A 16,062-nucleotide genomic window follows, 5' to 3' on the forward strand; every position below is an offset into this window, starting at 1 on the left:
TTTTCAAGGCATAAAAAAAGTCCACGCTGCACATTACATTTCAGAGCAAATGATTAAAGCCTGGTAGAGTCGCTATAAAGCATTAAGACAGGTTGGCAAGTTGGGTGGCCCTGAGTGTTATAAATGAAGAGGTGCAAGCAGCCTTGCCCACACAGCAGTTGCAGGCAGACCACCAGCCCGTGCAATGGACAGTGCTGTAACTTTCAGAGCTTCACTTCATCACTGCATAGGTTTTACACTGCTCTCTAATTGAAGCTAGAGGAAATTTTGCTCAAGAAATCTTGTCTTCATCCCTGATTTTCATTAAAGACATCAGTTTTTGTTATACACATCAATATGAGAAGCACATTTTTCTTCTAATCACAGAGAGGCCAGTTGGATTAATGCCCGACTTAAGTGAAAGCAAAGAGAAATTAACCAAAAATCATTATTACACAATGATTATTAGAGCTTGTGCAATGGCTGAAGTAACTTCATTTTCCTATTTACAAATCTGGAAGTGGTCTTAAAATTTGTTACAAAAGATGTAAACAAGAGCACAATCATAAACATGCACTTCTCCAGAAGACTTGGGATGGTCTGTCCTGTGTTTGACAGAAAGCATTTGGTATGAGAGGTCCTAGCCTTGAAAACAGCTGTCATGTGCATGAAGCACAAAAAGGGCTAGCAACTTTCAGATGGTTTTAATAAAGTTTTCCTTGTCATTTTGAAATGGGGGGTAAGGAAAGGAAAAATGAACATAAAGAAGGAAGAACAGAAAATAGAAGGAGAGTTGCAGGAACAAGCAGAAATAGGATTGGAAAACTTCAGGTAGAGGCACAGAGCATACAGACAGGTTTAGAATAGTAACGATCCCTTCTGCAATTCACTTGGAATAGTTTAGTTTCAAATACTAATGTTCCATTTTAATTGTAATGTTCAATTTAAATACTATTAAATTCTAAATAGTATTCTTCAAATTTTCTTAATGAATTGTTTGAAGGTTTGTAAGTTAACAGCCAAAGTCCAGGAGGACAAAATACCTTTTGTCTCCAGAAGGTTAATCAAAGTGACTCTAAAGACAGGCACCTGCACGATGGTGGTTGAGGTGATTACAGCTGATTATTTTACTAACAGGAAAGATGTGGCAGCACCCAGTGCGGGGCCAGCCACGTGCCTAAGCAGCCTGCTAGCTTTGCAAGTGGGGCGAACACCCTGGCAGGTGTATCCTAACTGCCCGTGCAATGCTGCCAAAACCTGACCCTGAAATTTGCTTTTTACCATGGTAAAATGATAGTGTTGCACTGTTGAAGAATGGTGCAGATGCTGCTTTGTTTTCAAAGAAAATCCTCAGTGTGGTATAGTACAGTCTGCATGGGACTCTACTGCGTGTGGGCAGTTACCAAGAATTGCTGGTATATAAAAAGCTACATTTCCACTAGTTGTTTGCCTTTTTAATTATTTTCTCTCTCTCTTTTTTTTTTTTTTTAAATGAGGAACAAAAATTTTTCATCTATAAAGATTTAATGAGGAACTTATAGGTGCAGGAAAAGATAAAACAGTCATTGGAATTATTTGGGTGCAGCTGTAACTGCTGAATGGGAAGCTAAGCAGATGTGAATGGATATGGGCAGGTCAGGCAACAGAAACTTTTGTAGGACAGTTCTTTCTCATTTGACTTTAGGAGCATCTCCGAATTGTAGAAATAAAAATAAAAATGAATAAATAAATCTCTGCCACGGAGCTTCTAGCAGCCCATAAACTACAAATTCAAATTCTAAGCACAGCTATACTTGCTTAAGGAGTGTTTGTTTTAATATCAGTTAAAGACTTGAGCAAAGTTTAAATCCATTGTGTGGATGAAATCAGCTGACTTGTAAATGTGGTTACAGTTCGGATTGCTGGCCAAAACTCCGGAAGGCAGTGAAGCTATAAGCTGTGCTTTGAGCAAGTTCAGGAGAAGTGGCACTAAGCAGGAAGTAATTTTGGTGCGAAACAGAGCACTAACAGGCAGCAGGGTCTCCAGGCATGCACGCTCTTTAATTTGTGACTGCACTGCTTCTCGCTTTCCAACAGACCTAGACGAGCCGTGCAGTTTTCTTCTGTGATTATAATACTCTATAAATGAAGAGCAAATAAACACCTAAAAACATAATGGCCATCATAACTACAATACTAGAAAGCCTGTAGTCATTCACAGCCCTCACCTGCAGTCCTATTGGCAATATGCTTTAATGTATTTTGATAGGTTTTTAAAATTCTACAGCTGAGATGAATTTAACACAGCAGAAATTACGCCTAAGATAATTTGCACATCTTGTATAAATGTCTCAACATTTTCCTGTTTTGATAAAGAAACAGTAATGCGAAAGGCTTAATTTGTTTGAAATTCTTTAGCTTTTATTCTGCATACCTTGAAGTGCTACCTTTAAATATTGGATTACTGCTCATGGATAACACAGCTGCATATGAAGCCATACTTTGCTTACAGGCTTGTTAAGATCTCATTATCATAGCCTGCTTAATTCCAAATACATTCATATCATTGTTTTTTTTTTCATGCTTGCAGCTAGCATATTATGTATTCCTCCAAAACATAATAGAACTGCTTAGAGTTTTCCCACAAATTTAACTGAGCTTTGCAACCATCAATGTAACTGTAAGTGGGGCTCTATTTCCCACTCATAATGAGGGCAATGTTCCTTATAAATCTGATGTGGCATAATATGTACAGGTAAACAGAAACGGGTTTAATTTAAAAGCAACAGAGAGACAGTTATTGTTCAATACAAAAGAAGGTGGCAGAATTCAACCTTACATTGTTAGCTACCCCTTGGAAAAAAATCAACAAATTTGTTAAAGTATTTCAGCTACAAATTTACTAAACCATTACTTAAGTATTAAGTAGTGCAACAACAAGCAAATTTAAAGTATACAAATGACAACTAAAGGAAATGATAACAATCAAAAATCCAACATGTAGATCTGTATCAGCAGCTGCACAGGAGCAGCCTTACCTAAGTAGAAAGCAGCACTTACAAAGGGGGTACTCGGTTGGAATGAGGAAAACACTACTAAAGCAAGTAGAAGGTCAGGTGAAACTCCCACCATACCGAAGTGATCTGCATCTGAAGTAAAACTTAAATATTTTTGGTCTACATCCTGCATACTACACTGCTTCTCACACAGAATCAGACAGTAAGAGATCCTGCTACCTGAACACAATCTACTTTGCAAGAACTACCAATTCTAGTAGCATTGCACAATATCACTACAAACTGCTGGATGAAGTCTGAAACGTGGATTTCAAGGCATCTGAAATGAGTTGGTTCTATAGGTACCTTCATTAAATATTTACACCAAGTATTTATGCAGTTTAAACTGTTTGTTATTTTTGAATTTCAGCTCATAACTATTAATAGCAACTCTCAAAGCAACAAATACAAAAATATTTGATCCTTACATGCAGCTAGTAACCTTGAGAGACTGCATTGCACTTAGATTTTTATCAAAGAATAATCACCATGAGCAACTGTAAAATACCATGGGGATATTATAGTTTTAAAAAGCTATTACTTAAGTTTATTAGCTATATGCTGTGCAAGGTTCAAAGAAAAAAAGCCAGGTGTACTTACCCTTTGTTCCAATAAGCAAGAATATATAGAAGCAGCAGTCAGATGTCATATCTGTCCTTCAGCAGTTTAATGAATCAAGTCAATAAACGGCGTCCCTTAAATTGCACCCCAGCCAGTGAGCTGCTGGTGCGTTCTGCCTCTGACAGTCTTCAGCAGTGCATGAAGCAAGCTTCCTTCTCTCTCCTGGCTTCTTCGCTTGCTCTCCTTTGCACTAGGTCTCCTTCTCTCCCCCCTCCCTGGCACACAGACACACACCCCGTAGCAGAGATCGGGGAGAAAGTTTCAGGGGGCACCCCAGCTCCTCGGGCTCTTCTTTACGTGCCGTGGTCTGCTCTGTCCGGTGGCAGGCGAGGGCTGGGCTGTGTGCATGGACACAGGTCCACCCCAGGGAAAGCTGCTGCTGCACAAAACACAACCAGATCCAGAGAATTGTCATCAATAGTCTTTTTTTTTTTTTTTTTTTTTTAAAGTTGCAATACTTCAAGAAGCTCAAAAAGTACAATTTTATTTAGGCAAATCTGTCTGAAGCTAAACATTTTGTACAGTTTAGATAAAAGCTGGTGGTTTCTCAAGTAAGGGGAAGTGAAATTTATAAACAGTCCCTTTCTAACCATCCGGCCCCTCACTGAAATACAAAAAAATGCACAAAGTAATTTATTTCCAATAACAGCATGTCACTATTTTTACACATTAACCACTCTTCATGACTATTGCTAAAGGAAACAATCTGAGGGAGCAGAGAGGGATGTTCAGAAACATACTGTGTGGGACTAAAGTTTTTCAGATTCTTCTTATTTAAGTACATTGAGACATTCCTCTCTGGCCCTGTTTCCAGTAGATCATGCAAGTATTATCTAAACTCGATCACACATATACTCACACAGGGTTATAAATCTTTTTTTAATGATGTGAAGACTAACACCAGCACAATAAGATATATTTCAAAAAGAGTCAGTGCATTGAGGTGAACTCAAGGGGAGGAGCTAAATTTCATCTGCCCTCAGAGATTTTTTTTTTTTTTTTTTAATCTTGATAGTTTCAACAGCTTACCAGGATGGCATGGGTCAGGCAGCACTGGAAACATGCCAGCAGCTACCTAAGGTACTTAGGAAGGAAGCATCTCAGACTATGGAAGCACATCCATGCACGGACACATATATGAAGTGGCAGATTTAGAGAATGGGAAAAAAATATTTATCATAGTAAAAAGCAAAGACCACATCGTTGCTGTCCATGTTGTTGCTATGGCAAAGTTGTCTGCAAAATAGGTATTATAAGCTATCAGTCTTTTGCTTTCAAATATAAAGGAAGACAGAATGTAGAATGGGTAAAAGGTTCTTGTCTACAGATTAAATGGATTAGGGACCTATGAAATATTTCCTTTATAAGGTGGGGACTAGTTTTGGACTGTGTCAAATAGAACTAAGGTTGCTGCAAAACAGCCATTCAAGGGTTGACATCTGAATTGCTGCTCTAAATAGCACTTCCAAGGTGGGAAAGTAAGAGGAAGTAGCTGAACCAGGAAGGTGAAGAACAACCAAAATACACTTTCGGTAAAAATAATTGGAGAAATAAACTAAAAGTTCTACCTCTTTACTGCAGGATGAGACAGAACTGATGCTCTAGAAAAGAGTTCCAGAGAATGGTTTTTCTATTACAGCTTCCTTTGTGGCCTTCTGCTTCTGATTTAGTCACCTCCATTTAAGATTGGAATTTGTGTGGTTTTGGAATATTTTAACCTGATAATACAATGAAATAAGTGAGCTGTTTCTTAAAAAATCTGACCCACTGCTTAAAAAAAAAAAAAAAAAAAAAAAAAAAAAGAGTCAAGATTTTCTACCTCAGAGTAAGCAGGAAAACACCAAAATGCAACACATACCACCCACATATATTTTCTGATATTCTGCCTCCAATGGGAATTTTCACTTCCAGCTAATGCCTTCCTCTTTTTCAAGGACCTTTAGCAAGGATACTTATTAAAGTTAATTTTGCTGCAAACACTTACTGTATGGAAAATCCACTGAGATCTTCCATCTTCTACATTTCTTATACATTAGGAGAGAACCATAAAAAAAAAGATGCCCATTCTCTCAGTGCAATTATATTCAAACCAAGAAGATACAGTTAGAGAGAAAAACAAGTACAGTTGGAATACAGAGCAGAAAAAGCAGGAGATGGAAGCTCATCATTAGAACAAAACATGAAGTAGGCATTATTAGTTTTTGAAAAATAGTTTAGGCTTACCTTATTTGAAAACTTTTTTTGTGTGTTGTGCATATGAAGAGCAACAAGGACTTTCCTCCTGCATAAAACATAAAAAGCTATAAAATGTTGGTGTTTTAGAATTTTGTTTTCAAGAAAACAAGTCTTATTATTCCTTATAGGAAAAAAAAAGAAATATCAGATTAGAATATTAATTATATTTATAATAATATTTATATGATTTATATTAGATAACTGAGCATATACATATGCTAGCTGCTTGATTTTCTGTCTTCACAGCTACCTAGCATTGGTCTATAACTGCAGTTTTAAGACTGTAGGAACCTATTTGTGGGCGAAAAAACACCAAACATTCAACTAACATTGTGCCACCAGTGCCACAAACTATCAGAAGTCATTAACGAACTGTTTCACTAAATCCAAATAATTATGACTTTTATTTTACTGAGAAGAGTCATCTCATGTTTCTGTTAAAAAGCATTAGAAATCAAATTAAGTATACAGGGTTTAGAATAAACTGTTTGTGATTATGAGGCACTTAGATAAGCATTGTTGGTGAAGTTCTAGTACTTCATAGTCTTTTTTTCTACAGTTCACATTAGGTACTACATAAAGGAATTTTATACAAGTAAACAAATCATACCTGTAAACATCACTATTGTAAGGATCACCATTAAAAAACAAACAACACAACAAAACAACCTGTAAATCATTGGCCCCGTGGAAATAAATTAGAATTCCTTTACAGCCTTTCAGGAGGTTAACTAATAATGTTTCCTCAAATTCTGACTGTAACATGTTGAATGTTACAGCTGATAAGCTTCAAGCAGATTCACCAGTACAGGAGGGAGGAATGGTACCTCTAAGTTTTAGTCAATGGGACGGGGAGCAGATAGACGTATATAAACTCTACCTGTTACAATGCTGATCTAAGTACTACAGCCCTAATTAGAATTATTTTTGCTCTTTACTAATGTGGGAATTTTCCTTAGTTTAATTAAAAGTAGTTTCAAGGGTGCATTGTGTTGTGTATCTAAACAAGGACTCACGATAGTTACGTCAATGGTGATTTTATAGCCCTAAGAGCTGCTCATTAAGCAAAGGAAATCTTCAGATGAAAATACTGTCAGCTGTTGTCAGCTGTTTTGCTGCCCGAGTGAAACACTTGAAGTGCAGAATGATCACTGAAAGCAAAGCTGGGTCCACGTTGCCACCCACTGTCATGAAAATACAGTTCACATACAGAAACGATGCCCTAGGAAGCGAACCTTTTGCTTTCTCAGCTATTTGATGGGCAAACTTTAGGTTTTGTATTATAGCAAAATGAGTAATTAATATACAGATAAGGCTTCAGAACATAGCACTTAAAATGTAAATTCTTCATTATGTATGTCAATCCTACAATCCCAAAGATTTAACTGTGCAAATGAACTTAATTGGCTTAATTATAATTAATTTGCATTGCTTTCAAAGCTCCATCAGTATGCTTTGCAGACTGTGTGAGTGAGAATAAGACATTTATATTTTACATGGTAACTGTTACCTTTGGAGGATATACTCCTTATTTAACACTTCCAAACTCCCCAAGTTCAGAGCAAAGCAACTCATAGGAAAACTACCTGAACATCTAAGTAGCGTAAGCACAGAAGGATTAGAAAATACCTTATCTACAGCAACTCTTCCCAAATTATAAGCTGTACTCAGTACATTTATCTATCTCATACACTTGTGACTCAATCAGTATTGTAGGAACATGTTCTTTTTTCATAAAGGTTACTGTTCCCTATTGCACAATTGCAGAGATTTAATAGGCTTTACCTGGCAAAACCTGAAGAGCACGGGACAGCTGACCTAATAGGCCAGACTAACTACACAGGGACCTCTGCAGTAGCATCTCGTAACTTCTCACTTCCTTCTCCAGACCTTCTTATCAGCACAGTCACAGCTGAGCTGGGATTACTGGCATTTGCTTCTGGAGGCAGAGACCTTCCTCTGCTGGCTCTCTCCTGAAGGAGATATAGTAAAGATTAAATTTCATTTTTCTTTTTTTCTTTTTTTTTTTTTTTTTTTTTGGGTACATACGTATATCCACCAAATGTCTCAAAACAGAAGGAGGCAGATACCAGTTCTGCCAACATAATTTGAAGCTAAAGCAATTGTACGAAGTACTCAGTCGGTTAATCTGTTCTCCCAATAAACAGGACCCTTCTTGCACCCCTTGCTTTCCCAAGGTCCTATGAGGGAGGCCACCTCCCAGCTGTGATGCGATCCTAACTCCTTCACTAGGTCCAGCGCTGTAAATGTGTAAATGCAGAGGGGAACATGGAATATGAGTTTCAGTTTCTGTAGGAAAAAGGCTGAGAGAAGGGGAGGAAGGACTTAGGGATTATTACTTTCCTTTACAGCTCCTTTTCTGTTTGAAAATGGGTCACTAGCTTGGCTGTAGATGGTGGTGTACAGGCAGCATATCTAGCTAGTTCTGAGGTTACTGACATGTTTTCCTTTCTTCTGCAAAAGGCACTCTCTACTGCCAGATGGTTTGGTGACCATGTCCAGCAATCTTAGCTGGGGCGGAGGAAGGTGCTCAGTCTGAGCAAACTTCCTCACTGCCTCCCTCATTTCCCCTGTTTTTCTCCAGATATCAGCTCCAGTTGGCTGTTTTGACTGAACAAAATGATAGCTCACCAGCATGCTTGCCTCAAAGCTGTTGCTGGAATGTAGAATACATTTCTTTCAAAATAACCAAACATACACGCTTTGCCAATAATATCTTTTCTTAATCAGCATTTCCAGCCTTTTGAGTAATTAAAGATTGTAACATTAGTTCTATGATTGTGCATTTTTATAGTCATGATGTTAATGTTTTGGTAAATTACTATACCATTTGGGATTCTCATGGAAATTGTATACAACGTCCAGCTTCTTCAGGGTGACTCTTTTTCCAGTTATCTCTGTCATATTTGGGGGGTTACACTTTTTCTGTTTTTTATTTTTTTAAATACCAAAGCTCCTAGTTGCAAAGGCAAACTTCCCAAATAAAAATGGCTGAATATACAATTTTGGAAGATGTGAAATTCATAAAATATTCACTAGCAATGTAATTACATATTTTAACATGAGATAGTATCAACAATAAAACTGTGGACAGTTAAGTCATACTTTGAGAGGATAAGCTCTAAGAACATGCAGCTTATAAAGCTTTGAGGAGGAAAAGCAAATACTTCAATAATTCAACTATGAGAAACTTTGTGCTAGAGAATTATCAAAGCCAGCTTCAAAGTTGGAGAGAAATATCTGCATGGTAGCAGAATGGTCAATCCCAGAAAGGCAGACGTCGTGCAGGGAAAGTTGTGGGTTCACATGTAAATGCATGGATGAGGAAGGCATTGCCTTTGAGGGCCACTGGGAAAAAAACCCTGTCCAACTTCCACCAGCTGACTTAAATATTGTCACTAGTTTATGTATTTGTCTAGATTCAGCTTAAGTTAATATCCATGTACTACTCAATTTATGATTATGCATATTATTTCTCTCAAGCAACAGGGAGAACCAAAAAAGGAAGGTTTCTATAATTTGTTTTCTCTTAAAGAAATGCCGTCTGTGTATATATAACCCTATGCAAACATACATCAGAGGAGAGTCAAGGTTATTTCACCCATGGATATATGTGGAGCTTGTGTTAAAGTAGGGGCTGCTGAAATGATGATTTATCTGTAGGATTATCCATACCGCAGTTTGTCACTGCACTATTGTGAAGAAAATAAAACTGTAAAACGAACCAGCCTGTTGGAAAGCAGGTATGATTTCTAACCCAGTGGCTTTTATGTAATAGCTTAATTTACAATTCTAATTTTGATTTTTTGCAACAGCCTATGGAAAACAGAACAGAAAGAGCAGAAGGGGAGCTGTGAAATTCAGAAATCCCAAGGTTACCACCATATAATTACAGGTGACCAGTAAAGTAAAATTCTCTTACTGTTAGTAAATACTCAGGACCTAAAATCACTGGGGCTTTGAATTTCTTGTTTGGGGTGGTATTTCGATTTGTTCTTTAGCATGTACACATTTGATTCAATCAGCTAAGAAAATACAGCATTTATCTATATCTAATACTGCAGTTTTTGAGAAGCATAAAATGAAAATTGCTTGACAGGGCTAGGAAAGATGTAGGTTTTTGGAACAGCTGTCATGCTGATAGCCTGTGGTGAAGGAGTTTACATTAGAAGAGATTTATTTATTTATTTATTTATTTTAGGTAAGCTTTTCTTCCTTTCCTCCAGCTAAATGGTGCATGAAAAAATCAATATTTCTATGAGCAGCTTGAGCCAACATGAGGAATTGATTTCAATTTAATCATACAGTTCAAAAGCACTGTGCATGATACAAGTGGAGAAAACATTTTCAAAGTAACCATGCAGAATGCATGGTTATACCATAGGAAGTTATGACCTCCGACTTTTTTCCTATTTATTTTCAGATTTTATTTTTAAATAGAGTGGAAATTGCTAGGTTTGCAAGACTGAGTGATGGCTTTACAAAATCAACAATTCAAGTTAAAATATTTGCTATCTTCCCCAACTGTCCGGATGACTAACGCTATATATTTTTTTCCATTGGTGATATTTTATTGTAATTATATTTTCTAATACAATTAAGAATATAAACTATAATCCTAATGAATAGTAAGATACCTTTAAAGACTTCATTTAAGGCTCTTATTTATTTATTTATTTATTTCCATTTTATCCAAGGCTGATTTCTATGTTAATTTTAGAAAAAAATTTTATGGTAGGGATAAGAAGAAAAAAAAGCTAGACAAGTGCTTGAACCACTAGCCTTGCAGTGGCATGCTGCATCTTGTGCTCTCTTTCTGTCTCAGTCTGGGATTATTTTTGGTTCAGAAATGCAGCTTCTGTAAGAGAAATAGTTCATTCTCTTCCCCTTGATCCCTTGTATGCTCCTCTATGACATGAGAGAATTGAACCAAATCTTCTGCATCCTGCTTAAAAGCTTTAAGCACTGGGCTACAACATGAAAAGAGGCAACGCGATCAAAACTGGTTGGTGCTGACCCACGCTTATGTTAAAGGAAACAGCAGGGGCAATCATTATGCTTTGTATGGAGGCTGACTCTATTTTGGTGCATAGGTATGCTCTGAAATTAAGTCTTCAGAAGGCTCAGGCAGATGAATGCCTAGTTTCTGGATCCTCTTGAAGTAAAGTGAAATAAAACTTTCAGGTGCTTTAACAAACTGTGTCTCCCGGAACCAGGAAGCAGCAATGTAGCAATGACTTTTACTTGTATAGAAACTATGTGATTTTGATATTTAACACCCTTTATAGTTTTAGCCCTTACTGAGTGTTTAAAAGATGTGGTACTTCTCTATAGGTTTCGATCTCAGAGGACTGAGTGTACATTTTTTATTACCTCCTCTTCTACCCATTTGCTTTTATCTTCAGACTTCTGAGGAAATACAGATTAACATTCATTATTCTTTTTGGAACTTTGTAATTGCCCCACATGTTAAAACAAATAAACAGAAACTTGTGGACAGAGTTCTAAGAAACAATTACTGCATGTCTGATCTATGCATGCCTGATTCAGGTATCACTTCAATGCTTTGGTCGTAGTGCTGGCTTCCTCCTGAGCTGTATTTCTCTATCAATATATAAAGTCTTCTTTTCTTTTTTAAAATTTTAATTATAAAAGATGAATCAATAACTGTGTGCTGAAATAGTTGAATAATTGAATCCTAATAATGTTGAGTATAAATCCAAAACCTGACTTATGGAGAGTTAGCTTAATCTCATCGCCTTGTGAATCCTGCAGTAATGGAGGTGTCAGGTACCCATTGAGACCAGAACCTCTGAAGCAGGTAAAAGAAAGTATTTCTTTACCTTGGGAAGTAGTTGGGAAGGTGCCTGGCACAGACTCTGGCATGGTGAGGCTGGGATGCCTCATTGCCCCCTCGCATGAAGTCCAGTCATCCCTCAGGGGGCTATCTGTGGCATTCAGCAGCTGCTTACAATGTCACCTCTCACAGCCAGCAATTTCTCATGTCATGTCCAGCAGTTTCATGTTTGTTAGCTCCACCTCAGGCTAGGGCCCCGTCAGGAAGTAGGAAGCATGAGCACAGCTCCGGATTATCACCGTTCTTATCTTCCTTGGGTAAGAAGGCTGCAGAACACGCTTCATACTGTCCTGCAGTTACAAATACAACAGTCATAATTCAGTACAGCATAGAAAACCAAAAGGAGAGAATAACACCTTTTCACCTGCCAAAAGACAGATTTCTGAGGGAAAAGTTGTAAGTGGTTATTCTTGTGTGATGATCTATTTATTCCTAGCTGACCTTTACTATAAAATCCTTCTACTGTTCTACCTCTTTAGAACATAAGAGGATAAAAAACTAGAAAGAAATGATGAAATGGTGAAGTTAATTTTCAGAATATGAAATACACAATTGTTTTTTCAAGTCCTGAACAAAAGCTCACTATTTTTTTCCCTGTATTTTAACCTGCATTTAGTTTTTAATTATTTGGTCTCCTTTTCCAGTGGTCTTAATAACTGACTCAAAATAACAGCATCAAAATTATTACATATGACTGAAAGACTGGATTGTCAAACATGGAATAGGAGAAGGAGGACAAGGACCTGGGGGTGCTGGTTGATGAGAAGCTCAACATAAGCCAGCAGTGTGTGCTTGCAGCCCAGAAAGCCAACTGTATCCTGGGCTGCTCCAACAGGAGAGTGGCCAGCAGGGTGAGGGATCTCCCCCTCTACTCTACTCTTGTGAGACACCACCTGGAGTACTGTGGTCAGCTCTGGGGTCCCCAACAAAAGAAATATGGTCCACTGGATGGCCACGAGGATGATCAGAGTGCTGGAGAACCTCTCCAATGAAGACAGGCTAAGGGAGTTGGGGCTGTTCAGCCTAGAGAAGAGAAGGCTCTGGGGAAACCTTACAGAGGCCTTCCAGTGCCTAAAGGGGGCTACAAGAAAGTTGGGAAGGGACTCTTGGTCATGGAGTGTAGGGATAGGACAAGGGGTAATGGCATTAAACTAAAAGACGGTAGGTTTAGATGAGATATTTGGAAAAAAAAATTGTATTCAGAGGGTGGTGAGGCACTGGCATAGGCTGCCCAGAAAAGCTGTGGATGCCCCATTCCTGGAGGTGCTCAAGGCTAGGCTGGATGGGGCTTTGGGCAACCTGGTCTGGTAGGAGGTGTCCCTGCCCTTGGCAGGGGGTTGGAACCAGATGGTATTTAAGGTCCTTTCAACCCCAAAACATTCTATGATACTATGATTTTTGGAATTCTTCTTTGTAACTGTTGCAAAGTCTAGGAAATCATTGGGGTTGTGTGTGTGTGTGTGTGTGTGTGTACGAGGCAGTGATGAGGGAAGAGAAATTCAGTAGATTTCTAGCAGTTATGCTCAAGTTTTCAAAATCTGCTTAAAGGAATGACAGGTGAAAGATACTGCATAAGATTTCTGCTTATTCTATTTGTTTGGAACTCTTTTCATTGTCAAGTGCTACAGATTAAATTTGTTCTAAGGAGATCTCATCATCAACAAGATAGAAGTTGAGTAATTTTTATTAAAATAATAGAGAAGTTTTTTTAAGCAGTTTTCTTCAGGCATGAATCATGAAAAGTCATTAGATGGGACAGGCTACTTTAAAATTTTTAAATAAGTTTTTGTTTTGCTTCAAATTAGTTTTGTGTTTCTTTTGCCATTAGATTCCCATTTAGTTCAGCTCAAGTAATTTTAGCCATGTGACTGCATGCACATTTTGCATGTTGCAACTCTGCTGCAATGCCATGCAGCTTTTCCTCTGGGGCAAGTTTTTCTCTTCTGTTTATTCCCCATGGGTTGAAACAACAACAATAAAAAAAAAAAAAAAAAAACTTCAACAAAGAAGCTACCACCTTTAGGCAGTCATTGTTCCCTGCATGTTTATTGCATGTGCCAGATTGCTATTGCTTCCTTATAGCATCTGTATGTAATTTAACCATAACAAAAATGGTCTGAAACTTTTGACATGTTTGGAGAAAATACAGCTGCAGGGAAGCTTTGGCTTGAAAAGCTGGTGCAGTACAAAATAAAAATAGTAAGCTTCAAAAAAGCAGACATCATAAATCAGGGGTTGTGTAGGTGAACTCTCTTCTGGAATACTGTTTAAAAAGAAAAAAGAAAAAAAAAAGAATCTGAAGAAATCTGGCAACTCTTTACTTAGAGATGAAGTATTTAGAATAAAAGTGTAAACTATGCTATTGTGGGGAGAAGAAAGGCAGAGTAATAAAAAAATCAGCTGGGTTTAATCAGTATTATTTGTTGCCCTCTAATACAAGAAGAGACTGTACTGGAAATGGAAATGAAATCAGATTGCAGAAGATGAGTACAAAGGTATATATCAGGCATGAGGCCCAAAGCTGGAATAAGGAAAGGGACTAAATGAGGTGCAACAAAAAAAGGGGCATCAATGGGAAAAAATAAATTGCTGGACACATAATTGAAAAACAAAGGATAGGGTTGGGACTGTGCTTAGTGTTAAATGTATTGTGAAGGCTGTTTGGTATGTAATTGCATTTAAAGTGTTTAATGCTCTTTTTTCTGGATGTTTTCACTCAGAAGTTAAAGGTGATCAGGTGCCCAGCATAAGAGCAAAAAAAAAAAAGGCAAAATCTCCAGTCAAGAAGGTAAATAACATTTAGGAATATATATAAATAAGTCAGATATCTTCCTGCTGTCCTGGCCCAATAATCTTCACTTTAAAGTGCCCTGAACTTCTGGCTAAGTTGATTAGAGAGGTTAATGGTTATCTTTGCAGACAGGCCAGTCCATGAATACTTGACCTACTTTCCTGATCATTTGTTTAAATTAAAATCTGTGGAAAAGGGAATTACAAACCAGGAAAATATGCTGAGAAAACACTAAAAAGTAATTAAAGATCTTTAGTGACTCATTCTCTGTTGTTTATCAAAATAGAGATCAAAAGGTAACTTGATTATGGTATATAAACACTTTCATGCAGCTACTTTTGCTGGGTACTAATGGACTGTTTAATGTAACAGAAATACATAATATGAAGCAGCAGTAAAGAGCTGAGAGCCAGACAAGCACAAATTGGAAATAATGTGTGGTTTTTTAATAAAGAGAATAATTAATCAGGGGGATAAATTACCACAGGAAGCACTATATAAGCTATGCTTTAGTCAACACACTTAAAATTTGGGCTCAAATAGGGGGAAATTCTTGTAGGATTGTACACACTCTATTCCCTTTTCCCTGCAGTTATTGACTATGAAATAACAGAAAATGAATGAAATTCTATGAAATTTTTCTCATTTATCCACATGATTAACAATGGCATTAGCACAGGTTTAATTTGGGACCATGTTTTTATGATACGATGAAGGAGCTCTAGATTACATCTCAGACTAGAGAATATACTATTATTACTTATTAGCCAATTAGTTAGACTATTTTCCAGCCAAGAGGTGCCAATTTTATTTGGATTATAACAGGTTTATAAAATCCTGAAATGTCATTTAACATTTGTCAAGCACACTGTATAGTTTGCTATTTAGCTCTATATATACTATAATGCAGAATCACATTCATCCACAGATTCTGCCAATGAGAATTTGGAAAACCTCTCTTCCTTTATTTCAAAGAACAAAAACACAACAATTCTACTTCAAAAATCTCTATATTTTTTAGCATGAAAAGTCCTTTCCAGCAAAGGTCCAAACCAGTATGTGAAACACATGAAACTGAAAGTTTCATAGTGTAACGAGTGAAAATTTAGCACAGTCCACATAACAGCTTAGTGGATATTGTTACTCAATAGTTCAAAAGAAATGTCAATTAAAAGTGTGAAGAAGAGATGGAAAAAGATGGGGGCATTTTCAGGTGTGAATGTGTAATTTATTTGGAGCCAGCAGGCAAAGCTGATATAAAAATAGAACAAACGACACAAGTCAGTACTGCTACTGAAAGTTTGCAGAACTTACTATGGTGAGAGCTCTGACAATCCCTATCAATCACTGAAGTAACAGAAAGTCTATTTTCTCTTGTATACACCTAAAGACTTAAGTATAAAGGTTGTGATATGACACTACGATGAAGGGATTATACAATAGAGTACTTGCAAAGTTGGAGCTCATGACTTCAAGGAAGTGGTTCCTTTCCTTGGAAACAGTCAGCAGACCTTTTTTTTTTT

General features: G+C 37.3%; 1 protein-coding gene and 1 long non-coding RNA gene across 5 annotated transcripts in view; one reads left to right on the top strand and one right to left on the bottom strand.

Annotated features, from left to right (window-relative positions):
* RXFP1 (relaxin family peptide receptor 1) overlaps positions 1–12,032 on the bottom strand; it is a 59,518-nt gene extending 47,486 nt beyond the window's left edge. For 2 of the 4 annotated variants that reach the window (XM_035325910.1, XM_035325909.1), the window contains exons 1-4: positions 11,864–12,032; positions 7,656–7,843; positions 5,204–5,353; positions 3,615–4,014 (exon numbers count right to left, since the gene is read on the bottom strand). In XM_035325910.1, coding sequence (XP_035181801.1) covers positions 3,615–3,663 — 49 coding nt within the window. In that variant the 5' untranslated portion in view covers positions 3,664–4,014; positions 5,204–5,353; positions 7,656–7,843; positions 11,864–12,032. Of the gene's footprint in view, positions 1–3,614; positions 4,130–5,203; positions 5,354–7,655; positions 7,844–11,863 lie in introns of those variants that run through there. The other 2 variants (XM_035325907.1, XM_035325908.1) reach the window with 2 other exon arrangements.
* Positions 756–16,062, top strand: part of LOC118166763 — a 20,215-nt gene continuing 4,908 nt past the window's right edge. Inside the window, exons 1-3 of the long non-coding RNA XR_004750713.1 lie at positions 756–810; positions 9,707–9,786; positions 14,469–14,536. This is a non-coding gene — a long non-coding RNA (uncharacterized LOC118166763). The remainder of the gene's footprint in view (positions 811–9,706; positions 9,787–14,468; positions 14,537–16,062) is intronic.

This window comes from Oxyura jamaicensis, chromosome 4 (assembly GCF_011077185.1).
Source record: "Oxyura jamaicensis isolate SHBP4307 breed ruddy duck chromosome 4, BPBGC_Ojam_1.0, whole genome shotgun sequence".
Taxonomy (NCBI): Eukaryota; Metazoa; Chordata; class Aves; order Anseriformes; family Anatidae; genus Oxyura; species Oxyura jamaicensis.